The sequence below is a fragment of the Cherax quadricarinatus genome, chromosome 81 (assembly GCF_038502225.1).
Source record: "Cherax quadricarinatus isolate ZL_2023a chromosome 81, ASM3850222v1, whole genome shotgun sequence".
Taxonomy (NCBI): Eukaryota; Metazoa; Arthropoda; class Malacostraca; order Decapoda; family Parastacidae; genus Cherax; species Cherax quadricarinatus.
This window is the reverse complement of record NC_091372.1, coordinates 9253978-9271017: the sequence shown is the minus strand read 5'-3', so window position 1 is coordinate 9271017 and position 17040 is coordinate 9253978. Positions and strand designations below refer to the sequence as shown.

General features: G+C 37.0%; 2 protein-coding genes across 2 annotated transcripts; both read left to right on the top strand.

The window, feature by feature from the left end:
* The first annotated feature begins 7753 nt into the window (after nucleotides 1-7753).
* Nucleotides 7754-8737, top strand: LOC128699719 (pro-resilin-like). Its single transcript, XM_053792460.2, has 3 exons — nucleotides 7754-7782; nucleotides 7892-7966; nucleotides 8224-8737. The coding sequence occupies exons 1-3, from the start codon at nucleotides 7771-7773 to the stop codon at nucleotides 8596-8598; spliced, it is 462 nt and encodes a 153-aa protein (XP_053648435.1). The 5' UTR covers nucleotides 7754-7770; the 3' UTR covers nucleotides 8599-8737.
* Nucleotides 8738-12482: 3745 nt separating this feature from the next.
* On the top strand, nucleotides 12483-13614 carry LOC128699721 (pro-resilin-like). Its single transcript, XM_053792461.2, has 3 exons — nucleotides 12483-12533; nucleotides 12644-12718; nucleotides 13145-13614. The coding sequence occupies exons 1-3, from the start codon at nucleotides 12522-12524 to the stop codon at nucleotides 13511-13513; spliced, it is 456 nt and encodes a 151-aa protein (XP_053648436.1). The 5' UTR covers nucleotides 12483-12521; the 3' UTR covers nucleotides 13514-13614.
* The last annotated feature ends 3426 nt before the right edge of the window (nucleotides 13615-17040 follow it).

The window sequence follows — 17040 nt, the reverse complement described above, 5'->3', positions numbered from 1 at the left end:
TGTCAACCAGGAGAGCCCTACCCTGCTCTGATGAGTCTAGGAGTACGCACACAGGCCCCGATACTTGCACTGATTCACATAGTCTCTAGAGGCTCATTTCCCCACTCGACCAGCACTATCACTCTAATGAGTCAAAATAATCACTGCAGTGTCCATCTTCCATCTATTCAACACACCCTGACAAACTCAATTTTGAACTAAATATAAATATGACTTACCAAGTGGATTATCTGTATTATTTATATATTTCGAAACAAAGACCATGAGCAATGTGAATCATATTTTTTCTTAGACATCTTTCTCGTCATTTACTACCGAACACTGAGTAATATCACTTATTAAATCTATACTGTGCAGTGCACCACGGATACGAAGACAGTCGGTCATATTTCTACCATGCAGTGGTATAACTTTGTAATAACAAGTTGTTTAGAAAGCACGTAAGCAAACACTATGACTGTTTATGATTTGTCTGGGATTATCATCTACATACAAGGAAAGATATTATATATAGCGGAGAGGAGGTGTGAGTGACACGCACGTGACCTGAAGAATTCATTGAGATGAGAGCGACATGAAACAGTGACTCCTGTTTGTTGCGTTTGGTGCTTGAGCATCATGGCTACATACACTCTCCTATATATATGTCTTTCTGCACTCTGTATGTTAAGTGATCAGGTCAGGACGAAACGTTTTCAATAATATGTTTATGCTACATGTTTCTACCACACACGGTAAACATGATTGTTGAAATAACTACAGACAAGACATATGATACGAAATAAATAGATTTTAGTGAATGAAGGCAAGACAAATGGAAGAAAGATGACCAATGAATGAAAATTTCACGATTTTAGGACTTGTTGGTAAATGACCTTGTAGATGAGGGAATCAACAGAGAGAAAGTTTCTGGATTAAAAGAATGTGATAGTGAACATGTGACTAAAAATGGGATATATCACATACTAACATTTCACATTCATATTATACATCTGTCCTGAACCTCCAACATATTGTAGGAAGAATATACTGAATCTGCAATCAATCCTAGACACAAGTACATACCTGAAAAGAATAAAAAAATGTCTTGGGAGTCTGATATAAAGAAAAAGAATTTTCAGAAGGTGATTTATAGCAGCATGAAACATTATGTTTAAGACGAAATTTACATTTGAAGATTCAAGGTCATAAATCAGACACACGTACAAAACTTGGGTATCTGTACTCTGGAAACGTTTCCCCACACTGTGGCATCATCAGTCCAGCAGAGAAGAATGGTTGGAGATCAGAAGGAATTTGAAATAATCAAGATAGAAGGTGAGCAAGGTCTCCGAGGAATGACTGGGAGAGGGTGAAAGATTTTTAGAACAGCAAGAGCGTGATCCACCAGAGGGCAGTGTTGGAGTATAATTAAGCAAGTGAAGGTGAGTAATTTCTAAGATTCGAGTACGCATGTAACAATATCTTAGTTACGATTCATTAAAAAAAACTGGCCAGGCGAATTAGCGTTTCAGAGGCAGGAATTACCATGACTAAACTGTGTAAATGAGATGTTTCATAGTTGTATCGTGTGTATTTCTTAATAAAAAAAATATGCTGCAAGTTATATTAGACGAAATTTATTCTTCAGGTCGTCTTCTGGGTCAGCAAATTTAAAAACCTTAGCATAGATGAACATGTTCCGTCTATTACACTAAATTAATCTTTACACACGCACTGTGGACAGTGTAATATAAATGTCTTTACACACACTGGGGACAGTGTAATATAATTGTCTTTACACACACTGGGGACAGTGTAATATAATTATCTTTACACACACTGGGGACAGTGTAATATAATTATCTTTACACACACTGGGGACAGTGTAATATAATTGTCTTTACACACACTGGGGACAATGTAATATAATTATCTGTACACACACTGGGGACAGTGTAATATAATTATCTTTACACACACTTGGGACATTGTAATATAATTGTCTTTACACACACTTTGGACAGTGTAATATAATTATCTTTACACACACAGGGGACAGTGTAATATAATTGTCTTTACACACACTCTGGGGACAATGTAATATAATTGTCTTTACACACACTTTGGACGATGTAATATAATTGTCTTTACACACACTGGGGACAGTGTAATATAATTGTCTTTACACACACTTTGGACAATGTAATATAATTATCTTTACACACACTGGGGACAGTGTAATATAATTATCTTTACACACACTGGGGACAATGTAATATAATTGTCTTTACACACACTTTGGACAATGTAATATAATTGTCTTTACACACACTTTGGACAATGTAATATAATAATCTTTACACACACTGGGGACAGTGTAATATAATTGTCTTTACACACACTTTGAACAATGTAATATAATTATCTTTACACACACTGGGGACAATGTAATATAATTATCTTTACAAACACTGGGTACAGTGTAATATAATTGTCTTTACACACACTTTGGACAATGTAATATAATTATCTTTACACACACTGGGGACAATGTAACATAATTATCTTTACACACACTGGGGACAGTGTAATATAATTGTCTTTACACACACTGGGGACAGTGTAATATAATTGTCTTTACACACACTTTGGACAGTGTAATATAATTATCTTTACACACACTGGGGACAGTGTAATATAATTGTCTTTACACACACTTTGGACAATGTAATATAATTATCTTTACACACACTGGGGACAGTGTAATATAATTATCTTTACACACACTGGGGACAGTGTAATATAATTGTCTTTACACACACTTTGGACAATGTAATATAATTATCTTTACACACACACTGGGGACAGTGTAATATAATTATCTTTACACACACTGGGGACTGTAATATAATTATCTTTACACACACTGGGGACAGTGTAATATAATTATCTTTACACACACTGGGGACAGTGTAATATAATTGTCTTTACACACACTTCAGACAATGTAATATAATTATCTTTACACACACTGGGGACAGTGTAATATAATTATCTTTACACACAATGGGGACAGTGTAATATAATTGTCTTTACACATACTTTGGACAATGTAATATAATTATCTTTACACACACTGGGGACAGTGTAATATAATTATCTTTACACACACTGGGGACAGTGTAATATAATTATCTTTACACACACTGGGGACAGTGTAATATAATTATCTTTACACATACTGGGGACAGTGTAATATAATTGTCTTTACACACACTGGGGACAGTGTAATATAATTATCTTCACACACACTGGGGACAGTGTAATATAATTGTCTTTACACACACTGGGGACAATGTAATATAATTGTCTTTACACACACTTTGGACAGTGTAATATAATTATCTTTACACACACTGGGGACAGTGTAATATAATTGTCTTTACACACACTGGGGACAATGTAATATAATTGTCTTTACACACACTTTGGACATTGTAATATAATTGTCTTTACACACACTGGGGACAGTGTAATATAATTGTCTTTACACACACTTTGGACAATGTAATATAATTATCTTTGCACACACTGGGGACAGTGTAATATAATTGTCTTTACACACACTTTGGACAATGTAATATAATTATCTTTACACACACTGGGGACAGTGTAATATAATTGTCTTTACACACACTGGGGACAATGTAATATAATTGTCTTTACACACACTTTGGACAATGTAATATAATTGTCTTTACACACACTGGGGACAGTGTAATATAATTGTCTTTACACACACTTTGGACAATGTAATATAATTATCTTTACACACACTGGGGACAGTGTAATATAATTGTCTTTACACACACTTTGGACAATGTAATATAATTATCTTTACACACACTGGGGACAGTGTAATATAATTGTCTTTACACACACTTTGGACTATGTAATATAATTATCTTTACACACACTGGGGACAGTGTAATATAATTGTCTTTACACACACTTTGGACAATGTAATATGATTATCTTTACACACACTGGGGACAATGTAATATAATTATCTTTACACACACTGGGGACAGTGTAATATAATTATCTTTACACACACTGTTGACAGTAATATAATTATCTTTACACACACTGGGGACAGTGTAATATAATTATCTTTACACACACTGGGGACAGTGTAATATAATTGTCTTTACACACACTGGGGACAGTGTAATATAATTGTCTTTACACACACTTTGGACAGTGTAATATAATTATCTTTACACACACTGGGGACAGTGTAATATAATTGTCTTTACACACACTTTGGACAATGTAATATAATTATCTTTACACACACTGGGGACAGTGTAATATAATTATCTTTACACACACTGGGGACAGTAATATAATTATCTTTACACACACTGGGGACAGAGTAATATAATTATATTTACACACACTGGGGACAGTGTAATATAATTGTCTTTACACACACTGCGGACAATGTAATATAATTATCTTTACACACACTGGGGACAGTGTAATATAATTATCTTTACACACACTGGGGACAGTGTAATATAATTGTCTTTACACACACTTTGGACAGTGTAATATAATTATCTTTACACACACTGGGGACAGTGTAATATAATTGTCTTTACACACACTGGGGATAATGTAATATAATTGTCTTTACACACACTTTGGACAATGTAATATAATTGTCTTTACACACACTGGGGACAGTGTAATATAATTGTCTTTACACACACTTTGGACAATGTAATATAATTATCTTTACACACACTGGGGACAGTGTAATATAATTGTCTTTACACACACTTTGGACAATGTAATATAATTATCTTTACACACACTGGGGACAGTGTAATATAATTGTCTTTACACACACTGGGGACAATGTAATATACTTGTCTTTACACACGCTTTGGACAATGTAATATAATTGTCTTTATGCACACTGGGGACAGTGTAATATATTTGTCTTTACACACACTTTGGACAATGTAATATAATTATCTTTACACACACTGGGGACAGTGTATTATAATTGTCTTTACACACACTTTGGACAATGTAATATAATTATCTTTACACACACTGGGGACAGTGTAATATAACTGTCTTTACACACACTTTGGACAATGTAATATAATTACCTTTACACACACTGGGGACAGTGTAATATAATTGTCTTTACACACACTTTGGACAATGTAATATAATTATCTTTACACACACTGGGGACAGTGTAATATAATTGTCTTTACACACACTTTGGACAATGTAATTTAATTATCTTTACACACACTGGGGACAGTGTAATATAATTGTCTTTTCACACACTTTGGGCAATGTAATATAATTATCTTTACACACACTGGGGACAATGTAATATAATTATCTTTGCACACACTGGGGACAGTGTAATATAATTATCTTTACACACACTGGGGACAATGTATTATAATTATCTTTACACACACTGGGGACAGTGTAATATAATTGTCTTTACACACACTTTGGACAGTGTAATATAATTGTCTTTACACGCACTTTGGACAATGTAATATAATTATCTTTACACACACTGGGGACAATGTAATATAATTATCTTTACACACACTGGGGACAATGTAATATAATTATCTTTACACACACTGGGGACAGTGTAATATAATTGTCTTTACACACACTTTGGACAGTGTTATACAATTATCTTTACACACACTGGGGACAGTGTAATATAATTGTCTTTACACGCACTTTGGACAATGTAATATAATTATCTTTACACACACTGGGGACAGTGTAATATAATTATCTTTACACACACTGGGGACAGTGTAATATAATTGTCTTTACACGCACTTTGGACAATGTAATATAATTATCTTTACACACACTGGGGACAATGTAATATAATTATCTTTACACACACTGGGGACAGGGTAATATAATTGTCTTTACACACACTCTGGACAGTGTTATACAATTATCTTTACACACACTGGGGACAGTGTAATATAATTGTCTTTACACACACTTTGGACAATGAAATATAATTATCTTTACACACACTGGGGACAGTGTAATATAATTATCTTTACACACACTGGGTACAGTGTAATATAATTATCTTTACACACTCTGGGGACAGTGTAATATAATTATCTTTACACACACTGGGGACAGTGTAATATAATTATCTTTACACACACTGGGGACAGTGTAATATAATTGTCCTTACACACACTTTGGACAATGTAATATAATTATCTTTACACACACTGGGGACAGTGTAATATAATTATCTTTACACACACTGGGGACAGTGTAATATAATTATCTTTACACACACTGGGGACAGTGTAATATAATTATCTTTACACACACTGGGGACAGTGTAATATAATTATCTTTACACACGCTGGGGACAGTGTAATATAATTGTCCTTACACACACTTTGGACAATGTAATATAATTATCTTTACACACACTGGGGACAGTGTAATATAATTATCTTTACACACACTGGGGACAGTGTAATATAATTATCTTTACACACACTGGGGACAGTGTAATATAATTGTCTTTACACACACTTTGGACAGTGTAATATAATTATCTTTACACACACTGGGGACAGTGTAATATAATTACGGAAACTTTCTCAGCCAATACGACCTTGAGGCCAGACGACCCTGGCCTCAAGGCCGGGCTCTGGGAGCACAAAAACACTAGGAACTCATCAAAGGTATACACAAGCTTATTATATCAGCATCACTGAAGGCTAGTTCATGGAGAATCAAGAGAAACAGCTGCTCTTCTTAAACGCCCTTATTTCTTCTCTGTATATCTGTTAATACGAAGCTGTTGTTATTGATGCTGTCAAAACAAAAGCTATGTCAGCTTATATATGCTGTCGAATATTTGATTACTAGAATGTGGCAAATAAGAGTCACTGAAAAAACTCTTTGGCAGCTGACCTCTTAATAAGGAGTTATAAGAAAGAGTCACGGCTAATGTTTCAACTCTTTTAAAAGTGAAATTAAATCATCTAAGAAATCAAAGTAAGAATTTTTCTGTCTGTAGTCCAAAATATCAAGCATATTAAATATGCGTAATGAGACCAACAATTCATGATACACACTGGTTCCCTGAGACTCCTCATGACTTACGTCTGGAATAAAATACACAAGAGTGAGAAAAGATCTTTTTTTTTATCGGATTATTAACCAAATATCTGCCAAGAAAACTAAATGATATTTTTATTTCCATTGTCAAAAGTAAAGGGAATTACAAATGCAGAGGAGTAATTACGGCAGAATTATGTTGTTTTTATTATAGGAAAAAATTTTGATGTTACTTGGGACGTTTACCTTTCGAATGTAAATAGATAATTTTTTTTATATTTATAAGAGTCTGTCTTCCAAAGACAGTGTACTGAACTAATAAACAGTATAATGAATCTTTACTCAAATAAAATAAAATAAAATTGTTTTATTTCTCAATCTGAAGAGCAAGTTATATGTAAAACTATGGAGAAATTTCCAGCTTTATTGAGAAGAGCTATTTAAAAAAAAAAAATCTTTTAAATAAGTACGGAAAGCACAATTCATGACTTTCTGGTGAAAATGGGAGGGAAATATTGAGCCAGAAGTTGGCCTTGAGGGAGGTGTGCGGCAACAAGAAGCAGTATATAAGACACAACTGAAGAGTTTCTTCAGTCAGTTCCTAGTGACAACACAGCAAGCAACATGAACACTAAGGTAACTCTCGCATTCTCACTATACTATGGCAGCTATCTTTAGTACAAATATGACTGATAGACAGTGAAAATACACAAAGGTTATATATGATAATAGATTCATGTTACAGATATTGATGGTGTTGGTGGTGGCAGCCGTGGCAGCAGCAGACAGCAGGGAAAGATTCGCTTATGGTCCCCCTCGAGTGAGTATCACTCAGTGGTTATCTTTATATATTTTAACTAAAACTCTTGATATCACTACTAGCAAGACCTGGATCTGGTTCGTCACAAATAAAATCTTCATAAATAGAAATAAATAACAGTGTCAAAAACTAATTAAAGCTAGGAAAACAAGTCTAATTGATGTTATATATAATGTCAAACCATATATAGATGCAATTTTAAGACTCATTTCATTCCACGGACATTAATAACATTCTATTATTTTGATTATTCAAAGGCATTCTCAGCTGAATCCTATGAGTCTAGTGAGGCTCGGTACAACTTCAACTATGCTGTGAAACACGACGACTCCGGCAACGATTTCGGTCACCAAGAGACCCGCGACGGTGACGACACCAAGGGGTCGTACTATGTACAGCTTCCCGACGGTCGTCTGCAGACTGTGACTTACTTCGTGGACGGTGACTCAGGCTACGTGGCTGATGTCCAGTACCAGGGAGAAGCTCGCTACCCTGACTCTGATGAGTCTAGGGAGTACGCACCACCCAGGCCCCGATACTTTGCCCCTGATTCACATGAGTCTCGTGAGGCTCCTGTTTACTCCCCACCCAGACCCAGGCACTACTTCCGTGACTCTAATGAGTCAAAATAATCACTCCAGTGTCCACCTCCCTGATCTATTCTACCCATTCCTGAAAGACAATTTATGTCAAAAACAAATGCAAATAATTCCATAAATCAACTGGGTTATTTCTTTGTTATTTATTACGATACTATTTATGAAATAAAGACTGAGCAATATGAACACAATATTTTCCATTGGTCATCCTTTCCTTAACTTGAGAATAAAGAATATAAAATCAAAGTCCAGAGAAACAAAAAAAACAGCCTAAATACTATAAAAAGAATCTTCAAAAGTCTTTACTGACCTGAAGTACTCCTTAATACTGAATATTTATATTCTTACAAGAGTATGGCTCAAATTAAGTTTTTGATCTTATGAATATTTAATATGAATAAAGTTTATAATGAACAGTGAAATGAGCATAGTGTTGAATAGTATTATTGAATGATAGATTGGGACACAGGTGAGTTGAAAGTAATATGTACATAATAAATATATCGAGATAATTGGGAGTGGATGTGTCTAGGAACAACGAGTCGATCTACGGAACAGATTAAGGGAGGAAAATTGTATTTTTTTTAAGTCTGTGGTAAAAAAATGTTTGACAAATTAAAAATGGCGTACAAATTCCCCTTTTTCTAATATGTGAGAAGAATTGTGAGTGGAAATATTTGATCTCATATTTTTGTGTGGCGGGATAATTATGTCGGCAAAAATGATGAAGATCTTAGGTAGAATGGTAAGAAAAGTGGTTTGATGTTATTTGAGTATGAAAAAAAGTATGTTGATTAAAATTATGTATATATTAGAGGAGGCTGGAAAATGGTACTCCTGAGGAGGGGTCGAAGATGCTTTAAAAAATAAAGGGTTTTTGGACGACCTGCAGGCAGGTGTTAGAGAATGAGACAATTTCGTGGAGTTGGGTAGTTTATGGGGAACTGACGCTCTGTTTATTGAGAAACTGATCAATAAGATTTGTGTTTTAGAGGTGGAAAATTCAGTGCCTGATGTCCGTAAATGTGATGGGAACATTGCAATTCAAAGAAACAATTACCTCATATGACCTGGAAATAAATGTTCGGGCGCCATCGATGGGAAATTGTTTTCATATTTAGCTTGTCAGCTCTGACAGCAACTCACCAGCAAGGTACGATGTCAGCTCTGATAGCAACTCACCAGCAAGGTACGATGCCAGCTCTGACAGCAACTCACCAGCAAGGTACGATGTCAGCTCTGATAGCAACTCACCAGCAAGGTACGATGCCAGCTCTGACAGCAACTCACCAGCAAGGTACGATGTCAGCTCTGACAGCAACTCACCAGCAAGGTACGATGCCAGCTCTGACAGCAACTCACCAGCAAGGTACGATGTCAGCTCTGACAGCAACTCACCAGCAAGTTACGATGCCAGCTCTGACAGCAACTCACCAGCAAGGTACGATGTCAGCTCTGACAGCAACTCACCAGCAAGGTACGATGCCAGCTCTGACAGCAACTCACCAGCAAGGTACGATGCCAGCTCTGACAGCAACTCACCAGCAAGGTACGATGCCAGCTCTGATAGCAACTCACCAGCAAGGTACGATGTCAGCTCTGACAGCAACTCACCAGCAAGTTACGATGCCAGCTCTGACAGCAACTCACCAGCAAGGTACGATGCCAGCTCTGACAGCAACTCACCAGCAAGGTACGATGTCAGCTCTGACAGCAACTCACCAGCAAGGTACGATGTCAGCTCTGATAGCAACTCACCAGCAAGGTACGATGCCAGCTCTGACAGCAACTCACCAGCAAGGTACGATGCCAGCTCTGATAGCAACTCACCAGCAAGGTACGATGTCAGCTCTGACAGCAACTCACCAGCAAGGTACGATGTCAGCTGAGACATGATGAACTAGAAGTATTGATTTTACTGGAGTATTAACATAAGTACAATGCCTGAGGAACAGGAGGTAATGAGGTTTAATTCAGGGAAGGGGTGATGCATGATGGACTCAAGAGCCCTTGGCCAGACGCTCACTCTTCCTGAATAGTATTAAAGAATGTATATATGCATGCGTCATTCCATTCTGTCACACTTTGGACAATGTAATAAGGATATTCAACCGAATATACTTGTGCCTTGGCCACATACGAGAATGCAGTTTGTATTAACATATGACTGCGCAAACCATACCACGGGTGGGGTTTAAACCTGCGGTCAGAGAGTCTCAAAACTCCAGACCGTCTCGTTAGCCACTGGACCAGCTAGCCACAATAAGATTCATCCAACTAGGTATATTTCTACACCATAGGAAAGTTAGCATAGGCACCTCTGTGACCACAAATGCAAGTTTTTACAGACGAGTCTCCCGTTAGCATGGCCGTGACGAACTCTAGCTCAAGTCCCTTCAAAGCCGTCAACATAACTCACGAAATCGTAATGACACGATTGCAAACAAACCACACAACGGGTGGGGTTTGAACTCGCGGTCAGAGAGTCTCAAAACTCCAGACCGTCGCGTTAGCCACTGGACCAGCTAGTTTCAATAAGATTCATCCAACTAGATATATTTCTACACCAGTGGTGCCTATGCTAACCTTCCTATGGTGTAGAAATATACCTAGTTGGATGAATCTTATTGTGGCTAGCTGGTCTAGTGGCTAACGCGTAGGTCTGGAGTATTGAGACTCTGGCCGCGGGATCAAACCCCACCCGTGGTATGGTTTGTTTGCAGTCGTGTCATTACGATTTCGTGAGTCATATGACTGCGCTGTAGTTCAATCTACGGTTGTAGTACCTCACTGTAACACCGAGGACTGCCTAAACGACTACAGATAGTGTTGAATGTTCGTATGAAGCATCCAATCCTCTTTTCATCTCCCTTAAGAACAGTTTCTTGTTTTTCCTTCTCGAAGAACCCGTTATTACATCTACAAGGAACATCCAACACGACAGTCTCCTCTCACACCTCCTTCGTTATCTGTCGTTAAACGAGAGATATGTCAACTTATCTAAGTCACTAAAATTCATAAATAACCCGCACTTAGGAGTTCAAAACTTATGGTGACGTTCCATCTCTGGAATTATGACTGTTTATTCTTTACGTTACTAGATAATGGCACTCAAGAGTCAGAGCAAAAAAAAAAAAAATCACACCTCTGGTACTCACACAGTTGGTACTTTCACAGTACTCACACAGTTGATACTTTCACAGTACTTACACAGTTGGTACTTTCACAGTACTTACACAGTTGGTACTTTCACAGTACTCACACAGATGGTACTTTCACAGTTGAAACTAACAGTTGGCAGCTAAGCTACGGTTAGAAAATGATCAGTGTCACTGAGAGGTAACGTTTCTACTCATATAAACATGAACTTGCATCATCTAAGGAATTGATCATCAATTAAGAAAGGCTTCTTCTTTCAAGATTTCAAAATATTATGCATGCCAGCAGTGTCCTATATTTGATAACTTGAATCAAAATTCGTTCTTTGCGCTTTTTGTAGACATTAACTGCCATCGTCTATGCATTCCATTATAAATGACTTGAGACCATTGTTTTCGGAAGATAAAACATCCATGATACCCGTGTTGCATTTTATGCCGCGGATTCTGGTTTCCTTTTCAGCATCCCCGATTAGAAACGAATTGATCTGCAAAAAATACTTAAACTATCGAAGGTGAACAATATTCCCCAAGCTGACCTGTTTCCTGAGATGGGTTCTTTTCAACGTCTCCAAAATATGGTGATCACAGACTGGATGTTAAGTAAGCCCGACAAAAAAAAAAATATACATTATTATGGCTAGTGAAACACATGTGCCAAATATTGTACAAAGTTAGAGAGAAATAGAGAGCCATAACCTGGCCTTGAGGAAGGTATGCGGCAACTCCATGCAGTATATAAGAGTCAACGGAAGAGAGTTCCTGCAGTCAGTTCCTGGTGACAACACAGCAAGCAACATGAACACTAAGGTAACTTTCGCATCCTCAGTCTAGCAGCTGTCTTAAATATGCTATATACATTAAAAAAAAACTAGCGTGCATACCTAAATGTTAGATATAACTAAAAGGTAATGTTGCAGATATTGATGGTGTTGGTGGTGGCAGCCGTGGCAGCAGCAGACAGCAGGGAAAGATTCGCTTATGGTCCCCCTCGAGTGAGTATCATTTAGTATTTATCTTCATCTATTATTGCTAAAGAGCTTGATATCACTACTAGCAAGATAATGATTTTTGTTGATCACTAAGAGTATCATTTGATCAGATAAAGTCAACAGATATATACCCATTTTTGTCGAAATGTAATCATAATAAAATCATTATATAATAATAATCACAATGAAAACATATTTATATAGTAAACTACAACACGGGAAGATTTTAATGAATTCCATTTAATAAATATTTTCAAATTTTCTGCTGATTTAGTAAAATTGTTCAATGTAATGCACGCAAAAAGTTAAAAATATTACATAACTATATAACTTTGAAAGTTATGTGCAAAAAAAATCAGTAGTCTACCTGATAAAATTAAAAATCGATTCATCTGATGTTAACATTCCTTATATTTTTCCTCTTTATAGGCATTCTCAGCTGAATCCTATGAATCTAGTGAGGCTCGGTACAACTTCAACTATGCTGTGAAACACGACGACTCCGGCAACGACTTCGGTCACCAAGAGACCCGCGACGGTGACGACACCAAGGGGTCGTACTATGTACAGCTTCCCGACGGTCGTCTGCAGACTGTGACTTACTTCGTGGACGGTGACTCAGGCTACGTGGCTGATGTCCAGTACAAGGGAGAAGCTCGCTACCCTGACTCTGATGAGTCTAGGGAGTACGCACCACCCAGGCCCCGATACTTTGCCCCTGATTCACATGAGTCTCGTGAGGCTCCACGCTACATAGCACCCAGAACTCGCTACTTTGACTCCAACGAGTCGAAGTAATTCCCTGTGTGGCCATTTACGACCGTGCTGTACACTCTCCTGCCAACAAATTTTTTTCACATCTATATGTGATAATTATATTTATAACAATAAATTATTCTGCATAATTACATTTATAGTATCCTTCAACGAACGAAAAATTTAAAAAAGTGTTTTCTATATAGCCAAAAACAAGTCTAAAAGGTATTTCCAAATTATTTTGCCTTTAAGATTAAATTTTAATATCATGTGGAATAAAGACACAAATTCCACACTTAGGGCATTTAATTAAAAGTCGTCTTGGGCATTTGGGATTTTGTTTCAATCCAATACAGTTTTTAGTTTAATATTTTTATCATGCATCCCATACCCGTCCTATGGGTGGTAGTTAAAAAACAACAGAGGTACATAATGAGTCCGGGGACTGGGCCCCAAAGTTTTAATAACTGAAGAAGTTACAGTGGTAATGAACTATTTACATACTTATATCTGGCTACAATCATAATGAGTCATTTATGCAAACATGAATTAAGTCACACACACACAAGTCAAACTGATAATGCGTTATTTACAGTGAGCAAAATCGGGGTATTTTTCCAGAATGGTTTTTAATATGCACTCTGGATAAAACATTTTGATATGTCTTGAACATTTCTAAGGGAGTTGTCTCTGAATTCAATCATTTTATCGTATGCCAGTAAATAATGAAGCAAGGTGTGATAATTGTCCATTTGGCAGAATTTACATTTCGTTTGGTCTGCATCTAATGGTGGTGATACCTGGGAAATAAGTCGGGTTAGCTAGGTGGTGCTAGATCTTGTGATATCAAGTGGAAGAGAGGGTAAACTTATGAACCAATAAGTTAAAATTAAAAGAGTTAAAAAAAAAAGGGGGGTGGAGGAGGAATAACAAAAGCTAAACGAGATTATGAAATAAAAGTTGCAGAGGAATCAAAGACATATTCGAAAAAAGTTTCTTCCGGATACATAGAACAAAAATTAGAGAAAAATGAGTGGAATATATGAACCAATGAATTTAGGTAAAGGGATACATTTGCTATGCCTAGATACTTCATTAAGGTTAAACTTCGCTCGTCGTGACCTTCGTGAAGCGTCATTATTATAACAGGTCAGAAGAGTGAATATCGTATTTTCCGGCATATAAGGCGCACTTTTTTCACAAGAAGTCTTAGAAAATCAGCCTGCGCCTTGTATGCTCAAGGTCAGTGTCAAGAATAGGCTTTAAGTCACACTTTAGCATAAAGTAAGAGGGTAATTAGCCCTTGAATATGATTACTGATTTACCTTAATGATGCTTGTGTTATGCGCCTTATATGCCGGAAAATAGGGGATATACGTATATACAAGAAAGTGAGGCGATTCAGCTTAGCACACCGTCTCTTCCTGGATAGATACAACAGAACACATAAACACGATTCAAAAAACAAGTGCCTCTTTGATATAATCCACGAACGTCCATGCAAATAAAGGTCTCTTAAATTTGGAACTCCCAGAAGATGCAAAAAAAGTTCCTTATCTGTCCCCAGCTTGAAAAATATAATAAAACAGTACGTATTAAATTTACCTCATAGATAAATTAGCCCAATTTCTCAGTAGCATTAGTATTCACACTATTCTTGCTATGACCAATGTATTTTAAAGGGATATATTGTGAGTTCGGGGCTTGATTGGTAGCGTCCTTGACTCACACTGAATGTTCAGCACTGATCACCGTCACGGGAGAAACGTTGGCATGTTTCTTTACACCTGCTGCCCATGTTGACCTAGCAGTAATTAGGTACCTGGGTGTTAGTCTCTTTACACTTACTGCTCCTGTTCACTTAGCAGTAAGTAGGTACCTAGGTGTTAGTCTCCTTACACTTACTGCCTCTGTTCTCCAAGCTGTAAGTAGGTACCTGGGTGTTAGTCTCCTTACACTTACTGCCTATGTTCTCCTAGCAGTAAGTAGGTACTTGGGTGTTAGACTCTTTACACCTACTGCCCCTGTTCACCTAGCAGTAAGTAGGTACCTGGTGTGTTAGTCTTGTTGCATCTGGTACCCCTGTTCCCCTAGCAGTAAGTAGATACCTGGGTGTTAGCTGAATGAGTCGCATCCTGGGTGACAGGAATAACCCAAATTGCCCGAAATGTTCAGCATAACCAGGGACTTTCTATATAGTATGTCAGTGATGTCACCTAAGTCTGTAATAGTTGTATCAGGTATTATTATTGTATTAATGTATCATGTATTATTATTGACAAAAACACTGAAAGACTGCAAATCACCCAGAACAAAATGGTAAGATTCATCCTGGACCTGGGTCCTGGACCTGAGTCCTGGACCTGGGTCCTGGTCCTGGGTCCAAGAGAACATGTAGGCCAGAATGAATTACAGCAGTTGGATATGCTGAATGTTGAAGACAGAGTAAAACAACAGAAGTTAAATCAAGATTATAAAATTGCCCACAAACAGTGTCCAGATTATCTTGCTGTCAATATTGTCAAGGTCGGGAACCAAAACAATCATAGTACGAGGGGGAGAAAGCACATCTTTGTAGTACCCACAGTCAGTGGCCAGGCTTCAAACATCTTTTATTGTACAGCAATAAAGGAATGGAACAGACTGCCTGCACATGTCAAAGCCAGTCATAACATGAACCAGTTCAAGAAGAGAACCAAAAGGTACCTAATGAATGTAGCTACAGAAAGGGAGGAGAATGATTTTTTATTTTTTAAGCTAACACACATGTAAGTGTAAATAGCTCATTTTACCTTATTCCTAGTATATCTCCTTTATAGTATAGCAATAAGGTATTAAAAGGACGCCAATGGAAATAAGTCACTTTGACTTTTTTTTTCCACAGGTTCTCTACACATATGCTGCTATGTATGATAATCTATGTAACTGTATTTGTGTATACCTGAATAAACTTACTTAAATGTCCCAGAATGTATCCTAAATAGTTGTATATAACATCAAAGTTTGCCAGCTGTAACATTCAAGTAAATTAACCTAATCAGCAGTTCTTCTAGAGTTATAATGGGCTTAAGTTACTTGAAATGCTCCGATTAACTAGTGGCTTACTGTAAAGTATGTCAATAATGCCTTGGAAGATTTTCTTTATTCCTATTGGCAGTCCGCCTTTCATTCCTGTCTCTTTCATTGCAAGTTGCAGAAGGTAATCAAGGGTGTGTTGGCTTGTCCATTTAAGAATCAAGGTTACTTTCAGAAGCATTGATATTGTTACCGGGAGACGTCTTATGATAAAGGTGTTATTAGGGCCGACCTTCTCCCTGGTGAAGGTCGCCTCTTGAACATCAGACGTTTAACATCCTGTTACGCAAGACAAAAGTGGGTTAGTGTTAATTTAAATATGGGGGAGTCATACAACACTTGGGGAATGGTATACAATTGGGTTAAGAGTTATTTTCACCAGTATCAAAACAACTGTCTACAATGAACTAACAAAGTGAAGAGAAATCGTTTGATAATGTTTTGATCTGGGGCCATTATTGCTTCTGAACTTGATGATGGTGCAAAACTGATCG

Bases quoted from the DNA above. Each gene is read 5' to 3' on its own strand.
- LOC128699719 (XM_053792460.2), top strand. The intron at 7,967-8,223 runs GTGAGTATCACT...GATTATTCAAAG, and splicing joins TCGCTTATGGTCCCCCTCGA to GCATTCTCAGCTGAATCCTA.
- LOC128699721 (XM_053792461.2), top strand. The intron at 12,719-13,144 runs GTGAGTATCATT...TCCTCTTTATAG, and splicing joins TCGCTTATGGTCCCCCTCGA to GCATTCTCAGCTGAATCCTA.